At 35.6% G+C, this 20,263-nt stretch overlaps 4 protein-coding genes across 7 annotated transcripts; 1 reads left to right on the top strand and 3 right to left on the bottom strand.

Annotated features, from left to right (window-relative positions):
* The first annotated feature begins 2,548 nt into the window (after positions 1–2,548).
* LOC112096371 lies at positions 2,549–6,302 on the top strand. Its single transcript, XM_024179801.1, has 6 exons — positions 2,549–4,339; positions 4,526–4,822; positions 5,047–5,109; positions 5,198–5,345; positions 5,432–5,502; positions 6,255–6,302. The coding sequence occupies exons 1-6, from the start codon at positions 2,549–2,551 to the stop codon at positions 6,300–6,302; spliced, it is 2,418 nt and encodes an 805-aa protein (XP_024035569.1).
* A 2,215-nt stretch (positions 6,303–8,517) lies between these two features.
* On the bottom strand, positions 8,518–10,509 carry LOC18035231 (3-hydroxyacyl-[acyl-carrier-protein] dehydratase FabZ). The gene is made up of 4 exons (XM_006423749.2): positions 10,061–10,509; positions 9,896–9,956; positions 9,677–9,821; positions 8,518–8,885 (listed from the first exon to the last, which is right to left on the bottom strand). Exons 1-4 carry the CDS (start codon positions 10,287–10,289, stop codon positions 8,637–8,639), a joined length of 684 nt encoding a protein of 227 aa, XP_006423812.1. The 5' UTR covers positions 10,290–10,509; the 3' UTR covers positions 8,518–8,636.
* A 1,630-nt stretch (positions 10,510–12,139) lies between these two features.
* On the bottom strand, positions 12,140–14,331 carry LOC18033934 (14-3-3 protein 6). The gene is made up of 4 exons (XM_006423748.2): positions 13,667–14,331; positions 12,902–13,024; positions 12,573–12,689; positions 12,140–12,468 (listed from the first exon to the last, which is right to left on the bottom strand). The coding sequence occupies exons 1-4, from the start codon at positions 14,150–14,152 to the stop codon at positions 12,409–12,411; spliced, it is 786 nt and encodes a 261-aa protein (XP_006423811.1). The 5' UTR covers positions 14,153–14,331; the 3' UTR covers positions 12,140–12,408.
* A 379-nt stretch (positions 14,332–14,710) lies between these two features.
* LOC18034853 (2-carboxy-1,4-naphthoquinone phytyltransferase, chloroplastic) lies at positions 14,711–19,672 on the bottom strand. Of its 4 annotated transcripts, none has more exons than XM_006423747.2 (11): positions 19,353–19,672; positions 18,112–18,367; positions 17,778–17,881; positions 17,069–17,140; positions 16,797–16,935; positions 16,058–16,164; positions 15,880–15,979; positions 15,743–15,781; positions 15,549–15,659; positions 15,381–15,446; positions 14,711–15,175 (listed from the first exon to the last, which is right to left on the bottom strand). In XM_006423747.2, the coding sequence occupies exons 1-11, from the start codon at positions 19,400–19,402 to the stop codon at positions 15,041–15,043; spliced, it is 1,179 nt and encodes a 392-aa protein (XP_006423810.1). In that variant the 5' UTR covers positions 19,403–19,672; the 3' UTR covers positions 14,711–15,040. The 4 variants fall into 4 exon arrangements, with proteins under 4 accessions (XP_006423810.1, XP_024034294.1, XP_024034296.1 ...); XM_024178526.1 differs by having other exon boundaries at positions 18,112–18,286; XM_024178528.1 differs by lacking the exon at positions 19,353–19,672 and having other exon boundaries at positions 17,778–17,934; positions 18,112–18,257.
* Between the last annotated feature and the right edge of the window lie 591 nt (positions 19,673–20,263).

Below are 20,263 nucleotides of genomic sequence, written 5' to 3'. Positions count from 1 at the left end.
ACTAGAGTTTGGACTAATTACTCAGTTAATTTTTACATTTAAAAAAAAATCTAAAACATTATTTTCTTTTCATTTTGTCTAATGACAACTAAATCTTCTTTTCCGTTCCATGTGAACAGAGTTAGAACTCCCGATTTCATTATTTTCACACAAGAGATTTTATCTAGTAAACTTCCTTGGACCCCAATTATTACTTTTGTAATGGGTGGATTTAACTTTTGGCAAAATAATATTATGACTATCTAATATAACAAAATCAAACACACAACTTAAAAATTAATTAGATACCGAACCTATACAACGTATATCTTTTGAATAATTCTAAAAAATGTAGAGACAAATCGTGCAATTCGATTAAACTTAAAGCACTCAGGGACTGTATAATGCATAAGAAGATACAAGGAATGACTGCCTTAATGGTTTCATTGTTTTAGAGGGATCTTTTAAGCATGGATTGCTGAGTCATTGCTGAATAAGAGAGCACTTCAAATAATGTTACTGAGATCAATCAATTTGAAATTACATATTAATTTAACTAGAGTGAGTGGGCATTCCACACGAAAGGAAACTTTTTATCATTCTTATTTTATTGATAGAGTGTGTTTTCCACACGGAACGCTAGTATTTTAGAGTTTCTCATCATCAAAAAGTGAAGAATATGTATATATATACTCCTCACTGAATGGGAAAATTAGTCCACTATCATTATCTTGTTAATATTAATTTGTATAAATGGAGTGTGCTGTCCACACGACAGCTACTGGCTTCTCAAAATAAAGTCATTATCATGACGAACATATATGAAATTAGTTCCACTACTCGATTGTGGTGCGTACAAGCCAATGTTTGGAGTATACAAAAATAAAGGCATGCACTTTATGTGTTAGGTTTGGGTCGGCTGTACTGGTGAATTTATATATTCATGCAATTCTGCAATTACACGAAAGAATAAAATAAAAATCAAGTTAAAAACTGCAATATTTAAATGTATAATTATTTTTTAATTTTTATATAAGTTATATTTTAGGCTAAGTGTTTGATTAGTTCTTATATTTTAAAAAATACCTCAATCCACTCTTATTTTGAATTGGCAAAATCTCGGATTCGGGCCGGACTTGACAAAGCTTTGAGCATGTCTCTTTCTGGGTTGGAGTTGGGCCTGAAAGCCCGAATTTGTGTATTGTATATTATAGAAAAAAATTTTCATTATATTTTATGAATTTATTATATATAAAATTTTATTTTTATTAGATTACACTTTAAAAGTTGGGCTAAAAGAATTTAATACTTTTAAATATATGTTACCGGTGGGTTAAATAAATATTAAAAGGTGTATTTTAATTAAAAAATATTTTTTTCTTGTTTAGACATTTATTGGACGGTGGATTGGGCTTTGTTTTTTAGGCTGAAGATGTGGCCGATTCAGCCCAAGCCCATCCCAAAACATGCGGGCTAAGGTCGAACAGGCTTTTTCTACATTTCTACCCTTGTTAATTATGCTAGACTCTTGTCCTTGTTTTTTCTTTATTTTAACAAAAGATATTATCATTTTCCCACCAAAGGTATTCTGACACATCATGTCAGTACCATGGTTTGGTAAAACTATCATTTTACCACTAAACGTTTAAACTGTTAGCATTTTCCCACCATTCCGTTAACTGAATAAAAATTATGCTGACGTCATAAGGGTATTTTGGACATATCACGTGAGGCGAAAACGTTGCGTTTTGCAATTGTAAAGAAAGCGGGCAATTTGGACATGGAGCCCTAGAAATCGAAATCAACCCCCCTCTCTCTCGATTCTTCTTCCATCTCCGCCCTCTCTCGCTCATTGTAACTGATGCATATCTCTCTCAGTCTCGCAGCAGTGTTCTTCCATCTCTACTGTCTTCTACTTTGTCCATTGTAAGTAGGATTAATACTTGGTTATTGTTAATGAATTTTTGCCATTTTATTTGTAATCATCAAGCTTACATGCATTTGCCATTTTGCTGTAATTATGGTTATTGGGCATAATTTTTGTTATTGTTCGTTACTTTTTACCTAATTAAATTGCTTTGAGTTGTGATTAGCACTTAAATTTAATAGATTAGGATTATTAGTTGCCTACTGTTAATTAATTTTTGCTTACTGTTAATTAATTTTTTATTTGTAACCATCAAGCTTACATGCATTTGCTGTTTTGCTGAAATTTTGGTTGTTGGCCATAATTTTAGTTATTTTTCATTACTTTTTACCTAATTAAATTGCTTTGAGTTATGCTGTAATTTCAGTTATTCAAAATGTTTCCTCGTTTTTGATCTTGTAGATGATGTTACCATTACAACTACATTTACTTTACAAAGGTGAAAGACATCGTATAGGGTTGATTGAACCTGAAGAATATACCCTGCAGTAGATGAAGAATGAAGCATTGAAGATTACCAGGGAGCATGGGTTGACGACTCCTGAAAGTGTGTAGTTATCGGTTACCAACCCAAGGAACAAGCTTTCGATTATTGTAGATTCTGAGGCAGTCTTGCAGGCTCAGTTCGCTGCACATGATTCAATGGAAGTGGCAGTGTTTGAAGCCACAATTTTGCCAACCCTACGTCCTGATTTACCGCTTTGTGGGGTGTTACAAGCGATGCTACATAACTGTGGAGTGCAGTTATCTGCAGAGCAAATTACATGGGTGAATGATGGTGGAAATGAACCACCACCTAGGACTGGAGGCACACAAGGGCCACCAACAGAGCTGAATGAGAATGATGGACATGAGGATGATGATGTTGATGAGGAATATTCAACTGATGGGACTCGTATAGATGACACTGATGATGATGATGCTAATGACGATGACCAAAATGAAGATAATGGTGCAGATATTATGGATGATGCTAGGGGTTCTAGTTCTGACGATGAAACAGCTGAAGTAGATCCTCAGTTGTTAGCAGACACATCAGATTCAGATTATGATTTGGGTACCACTCAGCTGAAGGATTACATTGAAGTGCATGCATATAAGCCAGGGCGTAATGGTAAACATAGGCTGAGGTTAGGAGATGTATTTGATGATGTTGAGCATTTTAGATATGTGTTAGGTGAAGTGATGGTGGATAAAGGCTTTGAAATTACAAAGGTGTACAATGAGCCTAGGAGATTTTACGGAAAATGCAAGATTAGTGAGTGTCCATGGTATGTGATGGGAGGTAAAATAAGGGGCAAGGGTGGATTTGCAATCAAAGAGTTGCAAAAGAAGCATGAATGTAGACAGACTGGAAAGTCAGTGGCTGTGAACAGTAAATGGATAGCAAAGAAAATTAAGAGCAAAGTTACTGTAGATCCTCATGTGAAGATTTCTGTTCTTCGTGAGTTTATGTTAGAGACTTATGGTGTGCGGATAGGGGATTTAAAACTATATAGGGCTAGAGAGAGGGCAAGAAAAGACATTAATGGAGATCATGCGAGGGGATACGAAGATTTGTTTCAATATGCTGCAGTGATTCACAAGTATGATCCTAGTGCAATTTGTAAAGTGCTTTGTGATGCTGTAACTAGGCCTGAGAAAGTGTTGTTTCAGAGATTCTTTATGGCATTTCCGGCTCAAAAAAATGCCCTTAACAATGGCTGTAGGCCATATATCGGGTTGGATGGGTGTCACTTGAAATCAAAATATGGTGGAGTTCTATTAGCCGTTGTGGGTATGGATGCTAATAATGGAATGGTCCCATTACCATTAGCAGTGTGTGAGATAGATAATACTGAAACCTGGTCGTGGTTTTTAGAAATTCTGCATTCGTATTTTGATAATGGCTTGGAGCAGATTACATTTTGCTCAGATAGGCAAAAGGGTTTGTTGGGGGCCATTAAGATAACATGGCCTATTGCATATCACAGACCATGTGCTAGGCACATATATGCTAACTTCTGCAAAGAACATCATGGTGTTAGTTTGAGAAATCTGTTTTGGAGGGCTGTCAGTAGCACTAACAAGTTTGATTACGCTATTGCAATGGAAAAGCTCAAAAAAGAGAAGTTAGAGGCATGGCAGTGGCTGGAGACTGAGCTTGCTGGGTTTACTTGGTCAAGACATGAGTACGACAAGAATTGTAAGGTAGATCGTACAACTAACAACACTTCAGAGTGTTTTAATAGTTGGATATTACCCCACAGAGAGAAGCCTTGCTTGACCATGCTTGAAGAAATTAGATGCATGTTCATGACACTCTTCACAGAAAGAAAAAAAGAAGCACAATCTTGGACCAACATTCCACCTAGAGTGAAAAAAGAATTGGATGCTGCATATGAATGTGGAAGCAAGATGAATGTAATGGCTTCTGGGGATCTTCACTTTCAAGTATAATTCTAACTCATGTTCCTTATAATTATTTTTTTCCTGAACCTGAATGTTTGTTAGGTTAATCAATTTTTTTTCCTCAACCTTATAATTATTATTTAATCATTATGTAATTTTTGTTAGGTTAATCAATTTTTTTTCCTCAACCTTATAATTATTATTTAATCATTATGTAATTTTTGTTAGGTTAAAGACAAGGGTTATTATCCAGCAAGGAGGTTCATTGTCGATCTCATGAGCAGGTCCTGTGATTGTGGCTATTGGGACCTAGCTGGAATCCCCTGTACTCATGCTATGGCTGCAATTAGTCATGCTAGACACACGGCAACAGAGTATCTACCAAAATACTTCAGCAAAGAGGCGTACTTGACCACATATGCAGTGATGTTCAAGCCAATTCCTGACAAAGTTACATGGGACCCTTGTGATAGGCCCAAGCTCTTTCCACCTGAGATTACCAAGAAGATTGGAAGACCAAAAAAGGCAAGGAAAAGGGCAGCCACTGAGCCAATAAAAAAAAAAATCATTTTATATCTGCTGCTCCTTTTGTGGTGGGATGAACCACAATGTCAGGAAATGTCCATTAAGACCATCAATTGCAAGAGAATTAAGAGCCCAGCAGGTAACAGCCATTGAACCTAATGTTTTAGTTGTTTGTATGGGTATTGAAATTAATTTTTTATTGTTATCTATGTAATTTTAAATAGGGAGTTAGTGGGCTGGGAGAAAGTTCTAATGCAGCACGTACTTCAAAGAGGACAAAGAAAGTGGTAATTCGTTTATTGTTATTCATTGAGTAATTTTTAGTTTGTTATAAATATTGATGATTTGATTATTTATATATTTCAATTTAAATAGGCTGTAGGTGGTTCACAGGAGAGCTTTATTGCTCATAGAGGAAGAGGAGGTAGTGGTAATAGAGGAAGAGGAGGGAATAAAGGCCGAAGGGGCCAACGGGGTAATAGAGCAAGAGCAAGAGGCGATGGAGTAAGAGGACGTAATAGAGGTATGTTATTGTTTCAAATTAATATTTGATGTCTGCAAATAGCTATTGCTGGTCTTAGATAATGAGGTAATAATTTTTTTGTCCAGGCCAATATGAAGCTGATAATGTTTCCTCGAATCCAACTCAAGGCTCACAAGCTTCACAGATATTAGATGCTGTATGAAATATTACCATTAAGGTGCTGTTATGTATTTTAGATGCACAAAACTTTATATTAGTGCATTAAGTTGCTGTTATGTTTTTGGAATCCACAAACTGTTTTGATTACTTTCCAGTTGCATTACATCTTAAACTATAATGCTTCATTACATCTTCAGCTACAATGATTGATTGATTACTTTCCAGTTGCATTACTTTTCATGTTTATTACATTACTTCATCATAAATAAGCCTATCACAATGCCACAAATAAAAACTATGACCAATTTCAGTTTCGCTTCAATGCATCGTAGTTGTTCACTTATCTTCATCACATCTTCATTTAGGTTCATGCCATGACCGGATGTAATGTTACGCATTTCCATATCTTCTTTTGCTGCCCATTGCCAAAAATTACACTTTTTAAACTTGCATGTCCAAAAGAGCTTATTGGGGTTTTCCGAGGTTGTAGATACCATCGCACATGCCTGCACTCCACAATTGCAATATTTAGGGTAACAAGTAACTTCAGCATGTTTCTTAGCTCGAACCCTGGTATTAACACTTAAGTTACTACTGGAGGCCATTGTTTTGTTTGAATTTATGTGTATGAAGGCTGAAACTATGTTTGGTTTTGAGTGAATATTAAGAAGAGCTGGATTTTTTGAGCTTGGATGAAATGTAGTGTTTACAGTGGCTTATTGTTGCTGTCTTTGAATGATAAAGGATGTTTGGTTTTGCTGTCTTTGAGCTGAGCATGTCATTTTCTAGGTTGCTGGGGCTGAAATGGGGTTGCTAGTTGGGGTTGAAATGGCCTGATTGCTAGTAATAAAATGAGCTTGCTGGTGTTTAAAAATGGCTTGGGCTTGCTAGTGCAGTGGTATTGAAATGTTTACTGTGGCTTGTAGTTGTGCGTTAAAAATTGAGTTGTTGGGTTGCCATTTTCTTTCTTTTTCAGCTGGGTTGTTGGTGCTCAAATGGGGTTGCTGGCCTTTGATTTGGGGTTGCTGGTTGCTGGTTGCTGGTTGAAATGGCAACCAGCAGCAGCTTTTATAAGCATAAAAGTAGCCGTTATTTGAATGTAACGGCTACTTTTAGGGTTATTTTTGTAATTTAATCATTACTTGCTGCTGTTCATTCTTAAAGGGTAAAATCGTCTTTTACGCTCTAGGGGTAAAATTGACATTTTAAGAATTTTCCGTTAACTATTAACTGAGTTTTAACGGAATGGTGGGAAAATGCTAACAGTTTAAACGTTTAGTGATAAAATGATAGTTTTACCAAATCATGGTACTGACATGATGTGTCAGAATACCTTTGGTGGGGAAATGATAATATCCATTTTAACAATAATACCCTTACGACAATTTTAGAAATGTTAATAAAAAAATTTTTAATTTATTGAATTAATCTAAAAAGGTAATAACAAAAAAAAATTACCTTATGCTTTGTTCGATACATTGTGATTTTCCGATGTTGTGGCTTTAAACTTCAAAGCCACAAAATGTTAAATGAAAACTACATTAGTCTAGTGGCGATTTTGATAGATTTTTGTAACTTATGAAGTTTGGTAAAATTTATATTAAAATTATTTTTTGTTTGACTAATTATATATTTATAATTATTCAATTAAACATATTTAACAAAACACTAATTTAATTAAGTTAATTTCAGTTTCTACAGATAGAATAATAACCTTCAATTTATTCCTAAAAATGTAAATATCTCAATTTGTCCTCTATTTTTGTTCAGATAGAAATGGCAAGAGGAGCCATGGAGGGCATGTTAGTAAATTTTTTTATTAACAATAAATAGAATAAATTAACATTTTCGTGCTTTTGAGAAGTAAATTGAAGATTGCCATTCTAAATAGAGGATAAATGGAAGTTTACCTTTATTAGAAAAACTCTTAGCTAGCAACACAAAATAAAGGAGCAACGGAAGATAAAAGAGTAAAATGAGAGAGCAATATATTATAAAGTGATTTTATTTATTCTAATTGTGTGTACAAAATAAAGAGATGAATTCTCTTTTTATAGTTACATAATCACTCTATGAAATTAATGGAAAAATTATGGATCATAATTCCTTATGAGATAGTGGGAGTTATAGAAAAGCCGAATGTTGTTAATGAGAAATAATGAGGAGACTAATAGATATATATTATGAACATCTACATTTATTTTAATAAATTCATAACAACCTTATTTTTTATAATTATAAAAATAAGACCTCCCCATTCAATAAATAAGTAAATAAAGACCTCATTTGGCGCGATGCCCTGTCAGGTCATAGATGGTACTATTGGAAAACGTCTAAACAGTGGTACTAATCTATGTTGCATATTTCTTTGATCGAAAAATGAAGATTAAACAGTGGCACTAATCTTTGTTGTTACATATTCCTTTGATCGGAAAACGATGTCTAAACTTTCAACTAGTTTAGACTAAAACATAATGCTACAGTCAAACGACAGCGCAGTGAAGAACAAAAAATCAGACAACATAGAAAAAAGGCATTGGTGCAGATTTGATCACAAAGATTCCAATGAATAATGATATCGTTTCTCACCACAAGAGAGAAAAGTGTTGATGCCCCAGAAATGGAGTTTAAAATTCTCCAGTTTCAACCCCAGGCGTTATCAAATCATTGTCCTAATATGCTATCTAGAAGGTAGAAATCCTCCCTAAGATTAACTAATTCTAAGGATTCTACTTCTTGTATAAAATGCCTATGTAGATAACATATTATTTGGGCCTACTAGAGAGATGAATCACACTCACTAAGTGATGTTAATAGTAATGTGTCAGAAGTTTGATGAGCTGTTGTAATATGACCATTAACCAATCCAAGCTCTAGTCTCAGATTTTTTAATTGTGCACAATCATACTGTAGCCAAAGCAGTAGGTAGTAATGGAATCATAACTGAGATTTAAGGTCTCTGTATCATAAAACATCCATATAAAAAACCAGAAACACCTTTATGGGCCACATCAACCAAGAAAATTTAGTAAGTCCTCAGTAATCAGGTTGATTTTGCATGAAATGAAGAGCGACTAAAAGCGTACATAGGGTTACTCAAAATTCAACGAGCAGAATCAAGGAAAATCTGACAGTGACAAACTGAGATACTACCACATAGACACAACATTATTAACTACCGGTAGCCATCAAAAACTCACCCTCGCAGACCACTTCACCTCCCACATAAGCTTTCCCTTCCATCTTTGCTATTCCGAAGCGTTTCTGTAGCTTGACAAGTGTCATTCTCATGACCAAAGTGTCACCTGCAATCACTGGTTTCCTGAATCTTACTTTATCAATTCCAGCAAAGAAGAAATTTTCACGAGAGCCTCCCACTTCTGGTTGCAGCATAACCAAGCCACCAACCTGTGCCATTGCCTGGTTCCAACAATCAAAGTCATGCATCATTATTTAACAGGAACAAAAATACATACAAAAACAGAACTTTAGATAAGTTTGCACAACAACAATTTCAATGTTGCGTGGAAACTATGCTTTAATCTCATTATGCAGCCATGGCTTACGTTCTACCTTCTGAAAAGTAAAATTTTGACACACTCAAACCCAGAAGGCAGGGCAAGTCTCTCTCAGGTGAGGCGGTTGACATGAATGCGTAACTGGACTCACATTTACATAAAAAGTTTATTTTCATCAATGATATTTACGTCTTCAGATAAGTTTGCACCGAGACAATTTCAATGTATCCTGGAAACTAAAGCTTTAATCTCATTATGCAGCCATGGCTGAAGTTCTACTTTCTCAAAAGCAAATCATTTACACACTCTAACCAAATATAAGACAGGCATCCTTGGCACTTTGCCTCGGGTGGTGGGGCAAACCAAGGAGCCGAGGCCACTCTCTCTCAGCTGAGGTGGTTGAGGCGAGAGCCTTACAGGACCCATATTTTCATAAAAAGTTTATTTTCATCAATGATATTTGTCCTTCTAAAACAAATGAAATACATTAACTACGGCTTGTAAGAATACTAGGTGAAAGAAAACGCAGTATAGCATTTTCGAAACTACATTTGGTACAATGGATTAGATTGGACCGAAAAAGAACCCAACTAAATTCAGAACCGTCAGTTTAGAGCAACACTACGTTGGCCAAGGTTGTATTATGTAATGAATATTAAATCAAATACGTAAATAATCTGAAAAAGAAAATACCTCAACCATGAGAACACCGGGCATAATTGGCCTCTCAGGAAAATGGCCAGGAAAGAAGTTATCATTAATAGTAACATTCTTAATAGCAACAGCTGAAACTCCTGGATTGTATTCAATAACTCTATCCACCAAAAGAAATGGGAACCTACACAAGTACAAGTCCATCAAAATCATATCTAATGGACACATAAAATCTCACAATTCGGTAAGCAAACTGACCTGTGTGGCAAAATGTCACGAATCTGGTTAATGTCCATCACTGTAGGAAATGCCTGGTACCCTATGGAGAAGCAAATTAAATTAAAATAGTTATTCACAAAGAAAAAAATAAATTAAATTAAGTATTAACAAAAAATAATTAAATAAAAAAGGTTAGGGGCATACGAAGTTCGATGGGTTTATCTTCGATGGAATCTTTGGGTTCAGCGTCCAAAGAACAAAATGTGGTGAAACGAGCATGTCGTTGGTGCTGCTGTTGTTGTTGATTCGTCTTCTTGTCGAATTGGATGGAGAGAGTGTTGGGTTTTGAAATAGAAGAGGCATTTGGATTTGGTCGATGAGAATTGAGAGATAAAAGTGAATTGGCAAAGGAAGCAGCAGGGGCAGTAGCCATTGTAAGAGAGAAGAACTGAGAGATTGGATTCTATTGATTCAATTGAGGAGTAATAAGTTAACTAATAAAATGAGGCAGAGATGTAAGAATAGACATTTAAATCAAACCCATGACAGTTGGTCGGCGGCGACATTAACGAGATAGTCTATGGGTACTAGTAGGAGAGACCAATGATGGGATTGGGTGTTGGCAAAAGTTGTACTGTGTAAAGCAAGAAATACCGGAGGTTCCAATGTTTTTAAGTGCAAAGCAAAAAGAACCATTTGGGCTTAGCCCAAGTGGTTGAGCCCCTCCTTCGTAAATATGAGGGAAGTGATGCGAGTTTTCACAGACGTATTGCAGGGATTTAATTTAAATATTTTTTTTTGGAGTTTTAAAATTTGAGTGAAGGTAATTTTTCTCTCAGACTGGGAGTTGACGTCTCTCGAATATTTGAGAGAATTAAAAATAATCTGAGCAGTACTATATCAGCATTGATGTCAACAGGTCTCAGTATATATATATGATTGTACATATCAGTTATACTCTCATGTAATATGAGTTGTAATTTAAGCAATAGTCTCATGTTATAAAAAAAAAAAAAAAAGTGCAAAGCAAAAAGTAAATGAGAGTGTAGTCGCTCAACAAACTCTTATGACTCTACTATATAAAGTTGAGTATTTATTTCTTCGAATTAATAGGTGCATTCTTTTGGATTATATGCTCTAAAAATTTCATTTTATACCGTATAAACCGTAACAATTAAAAAAATGAAAAATAAGGATGGAGTTGGGTCGGAACAATCTCCAAGCTTAATCCAATTTGATATTTTGAGAATGTCTTTTTAAAGATAAGGATCTTCTTCCTGTTTTTTATCTCGTTACCTCTCCTCCCCTCCATAATTTAGTGAAAAAGAAGTGGTTGATTTTATCAAATAAGGTGAAAAAAATGGTTTGATATTTTGATTGTCAATATTAAAAATAAAGCTCAATCTTAGTTGCTCATTATGTGAGTGGAGGGAGAGAAAAAAAAAAAGAAAAAGGAAAGGATGCCATTTCACTTATCAAACCCTAAAACCTCTAAAATAAAAAATTAAAAAATAGATAAGGATGATGACAAGATTATTATCACCAATTTGATGACAAGAATATTATCACCAATTTGTCATAAGAGTGTGCCGGGATTATTTTCACCAATTTTTGATAAGAGTGTGCTGAGATATTTATCACCAATTAAATGTTCCGAAGTGAAAAGTCGTATAACTAGTCCTCTGCCCTTTTTTTTTTTTATTAATAAAGTAGGGCTAACTTATTTTCATTTTCATTAAGCTCAAAACACCACCAAGGCAATTTGATTTGCTAATGCTGCATTATAAGATGCCGAAAGAAGTTGTTTGAAAATCATACTCATTATTATGTTCACCTTATGCATTTCCTGCTTCTCAATCTCGTGTCAACCAATACGCATTTCCTAAGATCATAACCTCTTTGTTATCCCAAAATGCACACTTATTTTCTACATCCACCTTTATTAGCCTTACAACACAATCACTTTGTGGCTAACAAAATCACACTTACAGACCATCTCCGTATACCTGAGTAATTGCAAATGCTAATCCCACCGTGATAAGAAATAAAATCACACTTACTCTACCACAATTCCATTAACTCAAAGCCCAAAAAGTCTTAATCTACCACAAACAATTCAATTTACTCAAAGCCAAAAAAGTAGATCTACACAGCGAAAGACTAACGAGAGAAATAAAATATGGAGAATAAACTCAAATATATTTTCAAAAGAGGGAAGGAAATGCATAACAAAGATATCAGAATACGTGCAATGGAAATTTCACATCTTCCAACATGTTAAGATGAAGAGAAATAGCTTGGTCATTGGTTTCATTATTGTCAAGAAAACAACATTAGAGAATAGTATTCACCCATTCACCCCTCGTTGAAACTAAAAAAATTCAATCTGGAAGTAATTAATTGAAAAACTAATAAATTGCAAAACTAATTCCAATATTCATAATTTGATGCATGAACACCTAAAGTCCATAAATGAATGGTTGTGGACCAAGCAAACTTCTCCAAACAAAAACAAACAGAGAAGTGAAATACTGCCGCGAAGACAAGTGACTTCACTGCTTCTTCTCTTCCTCGGGCTTCGGTGCTTCTTTGATCTCATCAGTTCCATCATCCTATCAACATAACAGCAAATGTTGATAAAACCATCCAGTATAAAAATGAAAACTGTTGAGGAAAAACAAGTAAACTAACAAGAAAGAAAGATCGAGTTTAATACCTGCATGTCTGAGGTCCACAAAGTGAGATTATCACGAAGAAGCTGCATTATTAAAGTGCTATCCTTGTATGAATCTTCTCCGAGTGTATCCAACTCTGAGATGGCTTCATCAAAGGCCTAAATATTGTTTAAAAGGATGTAACAATCAGCAAACTCAAGGACATGGATGGTACAAAGAAGTCAAAAATAAAGGGACAGAAGATCCATGGTTTAAGGATCAACTGCTACTGCAATTCTTGTCTACATATTGTTTGTTGATCCGTGTCCCAAATTTTGCAGAATGACAAAGTTCTTGGAAGAAACTAAAATCATAAATTCAGGCCTCTCACCTGTTTTGCAAGGTTACAGGCTCTATCGGGAGAGTTCAAAATCTCATAGTAAAACACAGAGAAGTTCAGAGCCAGTCCTAGCCGGATAGGATGAGTTGGCGCCAGTTCAGCATTTGCAATATCCTGATCAAATAATATACCCAACAAAGACACAAAATCAAAAGGCAACAACTAAGAAAAATAGATGGACATATTTTACACATAACATTAACTTCTAAGATTAATAGAAATCAAATAGAAAGATGCACCACATTTCAAACAAAATAAGGTTTACAGAAATAATAACAATAATAAATGGGTATTATACTTCGACTTGTCACGGCATACAGTTAAAATAAACAAGAGAGCTCAACAAGAGAAAATATTTTTCAATACAGCGTTAGAACCAAAATGAAGAACATAGTAAAAGGGCATCAAACCGCACATGATAGAATTGTAAATAGAGCACAAAAAAATTGGAGGAAAGAAATGAAGTTATTAGGATCCTGCATTTAGTGATGAGCCATCAGTAATTTCAATAATAAGATGAATGCTTATTGCTGCATAAACGAAACTCTTAACAGAGCCTTATTAGCATTCATTTCTGATCCTTTTTGCTTAGTCACAGTATACAAGCCCATCCTAATCAAACAAAATTTTAGATCAAACATGCCTTAAGAAAATGAATAATGCAGCATCTAAAATAATTTTAAAACACAAAACAACAAATACTCCACATTTCAAAGTAATAAAAAAATAAATAAACGCAGTGCAAATAGATTAAACCTGAGCAGATTTATAGGCATTAAGAGTATTCTCAGCGGCGACTTTCCTCTCATCGCCAGTCTTAAACTCGGCCAAGTACCTATGATAATCTCCCTTCATCTTCAAATAAAACACCTTGGAATCGGCAGCGGCAGCGGCGGGAACCAATTTCTGGTCCAATAATTTCAAGATCCCGCCACAGATCTCCGTCAACTCGGCCTCGATCTTCGATCTGTACTCCTTAATCACGGAGACATGGTCCTGGTTGCCTCGCGACTCCTCCTTCTGCTCGATGGAGGACACGATGCGCCAGGAGGCGCGGCGTGCGCCGATGACGTTCTTGTAGGCGACGGAGAGGAGGTTGCGCTCCTCGACGGTGAGTTCCTCGCCGGTTGAGGCGGAGGCGACGACTTTTTCCATGTATTGGACCATCTCCTCGTACCGCTCGGCTTGCTCCGCAAGTTTCGCCATGTATACGTTTTCTTCCCGTGGAGAAGGGGCTGCCATTGTTCCGTTCAGTTGTGTTTGTTTCTTTCTTTCGGTTTTCTTTTGGAGATTTTGTGGGCGATTTGGAATTGATGGAAATGGTGGAGGTCAATTTAAGGGGGTTTTATACAGAGGCTCCTGATTTGACAGCTAATTTGAAGAAGCAGCAAAGACAGCGAACCAACGCTTTTGGCCATCGTTTCAGTTGCTATTTTTATTTATTGTGAAATTACAGTTATGTCCTACCTTTTCAAGTTAAATATAAAAATATCCGTGAGGTGTATGTCTAAATATGATAATGGTACATGAGTTCGGATAAAACTGTGGTACAACTGTGGTACCGTGCCACAGTTGCACCAAATCGTTGAATTTTCACTTATTTAAATAGACCCCACTCATTTGAGTAGATCCAACGGCTGGTGCAACTGTGGCACGGTACCACAGTTGCATTGTAGCCTGACCCCATAAGTTCACGGTATATTTACGGAAATGCCCCATGTTTTCTAAGCCTTACAAAAATGGCCCAATCCATACTGATTTTCGGACCAAAATGCATGTACTTTAAATGAATTTGGTAGCTATTTTAATTTGGATATTCCATTCAATTCTTGCAATATCACAAGCAACTCTAATAATGCAATTAGAAAGGAGATATATATTTCCTCCAAAAAAAAAATATTCACTTAACTCCTGAAAATTACCAGATAAACTACTAAATAGCAGGATCTTAAACAACCATTGGCATGTTGATTTTTGGGTTGACTGTTGAAGATGCTCATCAGCGAGCTATTTTGCAAGCATCACTTTGGACTTTCCAGATTGAATTATTCACATCCTCTCTTCTAAATGCTACCCTGCTCTGCTGCGCACAGGCTTGGAAGGTCGAAATGCAACTTGCAGAACTCAGTCTCACTGAAAAACCAGCTTTGGAATATGTTTTGTAACGAGTATTCTAGCTGTAATGAGTCCAGCAACCAATGCAGCTCCAAATAATGCGTGAAATCTCACACAGTAATACTTTGCCATGAAGATCTTCCCTTTGTCCTGAAACAAAAAATTGATTAGTTTAGGCAAGGTCAAGGAATGAGGACTGTATATCTATTGTATTTCAAGGTCTCATGCTCCCTCATTACGGATTGGTCGCTTTACTGAGAGGATTATATTGTTGTAATTAATCATGATTCTGCATACTTTGAGGATGGGTTTGAAACATTAAAATTGAAGTATTGTGCACAAGTTTACTACTTACCTTGTGGTTCTCTTCCACATAACTAACAACCAATTTCCCGATGGGCGAAGTCATGGCACAAAGAAACTGGAGAACAATTGACATTTCAGATATCAGGTGCTATAACGAGTATGGTGCTGGAGAAAAAATACTAGAAGAATACATTTCATCATTAAAATATTGACTTACGATGCAACTCAAGGGAAGAGCTCTGCTTAAACCAATAGCAAAAAGAAGAGAGTAGAGAATCATAACTGCCCATTTCACCACTACAGAGCCTCTTTCAGTTCCCAGCCTCACCTGCATGCAAATAACAAGACAATCAAATGACATAATCTACTCTTAATAAAATTTTAAAAATTAAGAGAGCTAAGTAAACACACCAAAGGCGACATCTTTCCAACATTCCGATCGCCTTCCACCTGAGCTATAAAAAAGGTATCATTTTGTTTGACGTTAGAAAGTAGAGACTTCAAAGTGGGGAACCAAAAGAGGGAAAACCCAAAAGAAAGAGAACTACCTGATGAAAGTGACTACAAAAGAGAATTAAGCTGGTTGTTAAACCAACAAGGAGTGATGCAGAAAGAACTGTAGCCGTTATAGATAGACATAGATTTTCTCTGTCAAAACCATCCGAATCAATATTATGACAAGGAAAGTGAAAGACCATGAAATTGTTAGTAATTAAAATAGGCAACCTTGTGCTGCCAAGCAATAAGTAAAAGGCAGTGGTAGCAAATGGGCCAAATGCTGCAAAGCACAAAGGCTCCCCCAATCCTTGATAACTTAACCTAAATGGAGGGCACTGCAACAAATACAATATTGAAAACTGTCAGATTTTGGTCGTCTGCTCCAATATGCGCACAGCTATGACCATTTAGAAAGCAGTTTTTAACAATATGAAAGCTCTAAAAGTAGATATATAATAATACAAGTTCAAGTTGTCAATCTAATTCCTGTCAAAGGATAGGAAAGCCAACTATGTAATGACAAATTCTGAGAAGCGCGTCAAAGAGAGCACACAACTGTTGTGCCATCAATGATCCAAGCAAAGCAATAGTACATGTTTCCTATAAGGATGATAGTGGGAAATTTTGTAGCATTCCCAAAATCATTTGGTAATGGAAAAAAGAAATGTGTTACAAAATTGAATACATAAAATTATACAAAGATGATAATCATAAAAAAGTACACTTTCTCATCATTAAAGAGTTGGCCTAAACATTAGTTGACTCAGATGTTCTGGCGAGACTCCACCATTGTTGGACTGCCATGCACACAACCAACACCCCTAATCAGATATTACAGGTTCCCAGATAATTATAATAGAGGAGAGATCCAGATCTCCAAAATTAATTTTGTGTTATGTATACCAAGGTAAATCATGTATATATTGCCGAATTTCAAAGCTATCTAATGCCAATTCAATTTCTGCACCTGATATATGTAACCACAAATAACTGCACAAGTCAGTAACATAATTGCGCGCAGATTTCCTGCCTCCACAGATGCCCATGTCAGCCCAATGAAGCCAAGGACAAGAAGCAAGTAGGCAGTAACAAGGGTCCCTGTACGGCTTCCCAGCAAAACAAAAGAAATAACCAGCCAATGTGACTCTTTTGAGTACAAAACAGAGGGACAAAATAGAAGAAAAGTAGCTCTTGGACACACCTTAGAATAAATAAATAGAAAAGAGGAAAATTTATTACCTGCCAACCAAGTTCACAACTGATTCTGTTTTGTTTTTATCAGCTCCTGTGTCGAAATCGTAAACATCATTGCTGCCCACAATACACATTAGCAATTTTAATGGCTTCAAATAGGAGGAGTTAATAGTTCTGTACCAAAGACTAAAGACAACAAATTCAGTTTGCCAAAGTCGTAATATTTTTATGAACCAAAATTACTGGGAAGCCCAAAAGCCAAAGAGCAGCAATCCTTTTTCTGATCTTCAGGCTGCTATCCGCTAAACACTTATTCTATGAAAGTGAAAGGTCTCTTTCAGAATGCAAACGCATCATGAAGTTCCTAGGGGGGTATATGTGGCAATTGCAACACCTTAGGCAAATCAACCTAAAATATAATGGTTGATTCTTCTACTGACTGCCAAGAGACAAAGCAGGCCCAAACACAGATGAGTCCTAATATTGAGAATGAAGACTATATGATCTTTCAAAGAACCCCCAGAAATAAATGTTTGTGTGTCCTCTCAAATTAAATAGAAAATAGCCCATGAGATGCATAGCCATTCATAGGCTATCAGAAGAAATGTTCAATAAATTCAGAAAAGCAATAGATGTATTAGTTTGCAATTACAACACGTAGCAATTACATTCTCAAATGTAAAGTTAAGCTTGTTCAAAGAGTCAGATTCATGCCATCACTAATCTACATCTGAAGTAAAGTTACAAAACTCACCTTAAATTCAGCCAAGTAATAATGAGGACAGAAGAAATCAAGAGAACAAAATAACGCCGGGTGGAAAACATGCCTGTCTGCAAATAAGCAGTTGCACTACCAACCTGTTCAATGGGACTTAAAACAGTGAGACTGAATAGATGTGTGTATGTGGGATCTGCTAGAGAAGAACCAAATTTACTGGTCATTTCCTTCCTGAACAAAGAAAATCACATAAAACCTGCTTGAAAACATGCTTATCTTTTTCTAATGTCAACAGTCATGCTCTTGAGCAACTTAAATTCAAAGCTTCGAAAGTGAATTACAGACCGCTTGAAGTTTTAAAGGAACTCACAGTGAGAGGAACCAGAGCCACGGAGTAAATAGGTAATTTGATGGCCCTCCATATTAAGGTTGCTCTGGAGACATCCTCTTCGTTTGCCTGATGATGCATACTACTAGAGAAATCTGCTTTATCTTTGGAACGAAACAGTGCATGATGGCACTGTTGCTTGAATTCTAATTCTCTTCTACAAGTCATTCGGAAAAAATTTTTAGCACTAACACAGAAATGTGATGACCGCCTTGGAGAAAACAGAGCTCCTGGATACCTGAAAAACAATGCCAGCGAATGATCAGACATATGCCATAGACACCCCCATTTGTCTCTCCCAATAAGCACTCAAAACTGAGAATAAGCATCTTCGAATGTAAAAACTCTAACAAGCAGGAGTACCATAAGATGATTTTCATATTATATCAATATAATGATCAGCACAATCAAATTGTAACTGGATGGGATGGTTTCAAGAAAAAGCCTATTTTATGGAATCAAAGAGTTTCGAAGAGGATCCTTTTGTTTAGGTAGTAATTGTACTTTGGGAAAGAGTTTTCCTGTTGCCAATGAGTTTATATGATTGCAGTTCCTTAATCATCTACTCTGAAACTCTGAAGTGGTGGTGATTGAATTCAAGAAAATGGATATTAATTTATCCTAATTTGAATATATGAAAGGTCTTGAGTCATGATATGAAATTTAACACAAACTGACGTTTGTTTTATGCTACACGCTTGTCTTGACTAGCATCCTCAACAGTAGAAAGCCGCTACCCTTGTGGATAAATATAATACTAAAGCCATTATTCATTCAATACAGATAAATGAGGCGGAATCAAATAGCATTAACTTTCTTACAGTCATTGACACAAAGATGAATTCAGTTTTAAGATAAAAGCAACTTGAACAGTTGTTTTTCTGTGATGGCCTTCTGCAGCTGAAAATACAATGATCCTTAATTGATATTATTTTCTCTCAAATGCATAAATTTCAGTTTTTGATTAACGTTTCAAACACATTAGATTTTTTTTTTTTTCATTTTTAAGACATTGAGAGATTCGTTATCCCTGAATACCCCACACCTCTATCTCCTTATATTTTTCATTTTTGATTATTTTGAGTGAGTTCTTAGTATCTTTCCACGCTAAACATGATTAAAAAAATTTATAAACAAGCAAATTTAACACCTGTATACAAATGTACAAGTAATAAGAAAAGAATTCGTTTCTTTAAGAACAACAACAAAGAAATAAAACTTGCCTTGTCACATAACTTTGCTTAGTGAAGGAAATGGCCATTGGCATCAACATGTTTCAGTGCTAGCTACAAGCAGTTAAATAATAGTTAAAACAATTAAAGATCACCCACTTCATAAAAAAAATGAACATGTACAGCAAGCTGAGAAAAAAAAAAGGGATGGTTTCATTTTCATGGTTTAATAACAAGAGGAAATTCTAAGCATGAAGAAGAAGAAGAAAGGTTGCAGGACTTATTTTTGCTCCCGCAAAAGAATCATCTTTGTGTGCTGTGTCTCAGAAGAGATAAAAAAGGAGTGATAGAGTGAGCATGTGTCCGTTGAAGTAACGGCAACCAACAGATGGACCTTCCCTAAATCCTATCCTATTGTAATCTCGTTAGCTGAATAAATAGGATAAATTGCATATCTATCCTTTTATTTTGACGAATTAGCAGAATTCCCCCAAAAGTTTCATTAATCATTATCATCAACCTTCCTTGTTTGATTGTTTTTAATTTTTGTTGCTTGTTTTGTATTCACGTAAACAGCACAAAATAAAAGAAAAGAGGTATTGAAAAGCCCAACATTTTGCTGATTAGTGACAATTTTAATTGTCACTTTTGCCAACATTTTTGGTCATTCTAATTTGAAGACTTAGTGACGCCATATGTGTCTCTCACTACAAGCTACAACAAAATCGGTAATAGAGAGTAGGCGACAATTCAATTTATATGTTATTTATAACAATATCACTCATTTATAAGAGAGTTAATACCTGTCATAAGTGTTGTGGTAACAATTGGTCAATAATCAAATATGATATTTACCTAACCCTATCACTCATTTACGTAGAATATACCTGTGATAAATGTTGTGATAGAAATTATTCAACATAGGTTGATTAGACCGCAATTTAGTGGGTCCTTTGATATTT

Source organism: Citrus clementina, unplaced genomic scaffold (assembly GCF_000493195.1).
Source record: "Citrus clementina cultivar Clemenules unplaced genomic scaffold, Citrus_clementina_v1.0 scaffold_8, whole genome shotgun sequence".
In the NCBI taxonomy this organism is placed as follows: Eukaryota; Viridiplantae; Streptophyta; class Magnoliopsida; order Sapindales; family Rutaceae; genus Citrus; species Citrus x clementina.
Note: the sequence above shows the minus strand (reverse complement) of the source record. Positions and strands in the feature narration are given on the sequence as shown.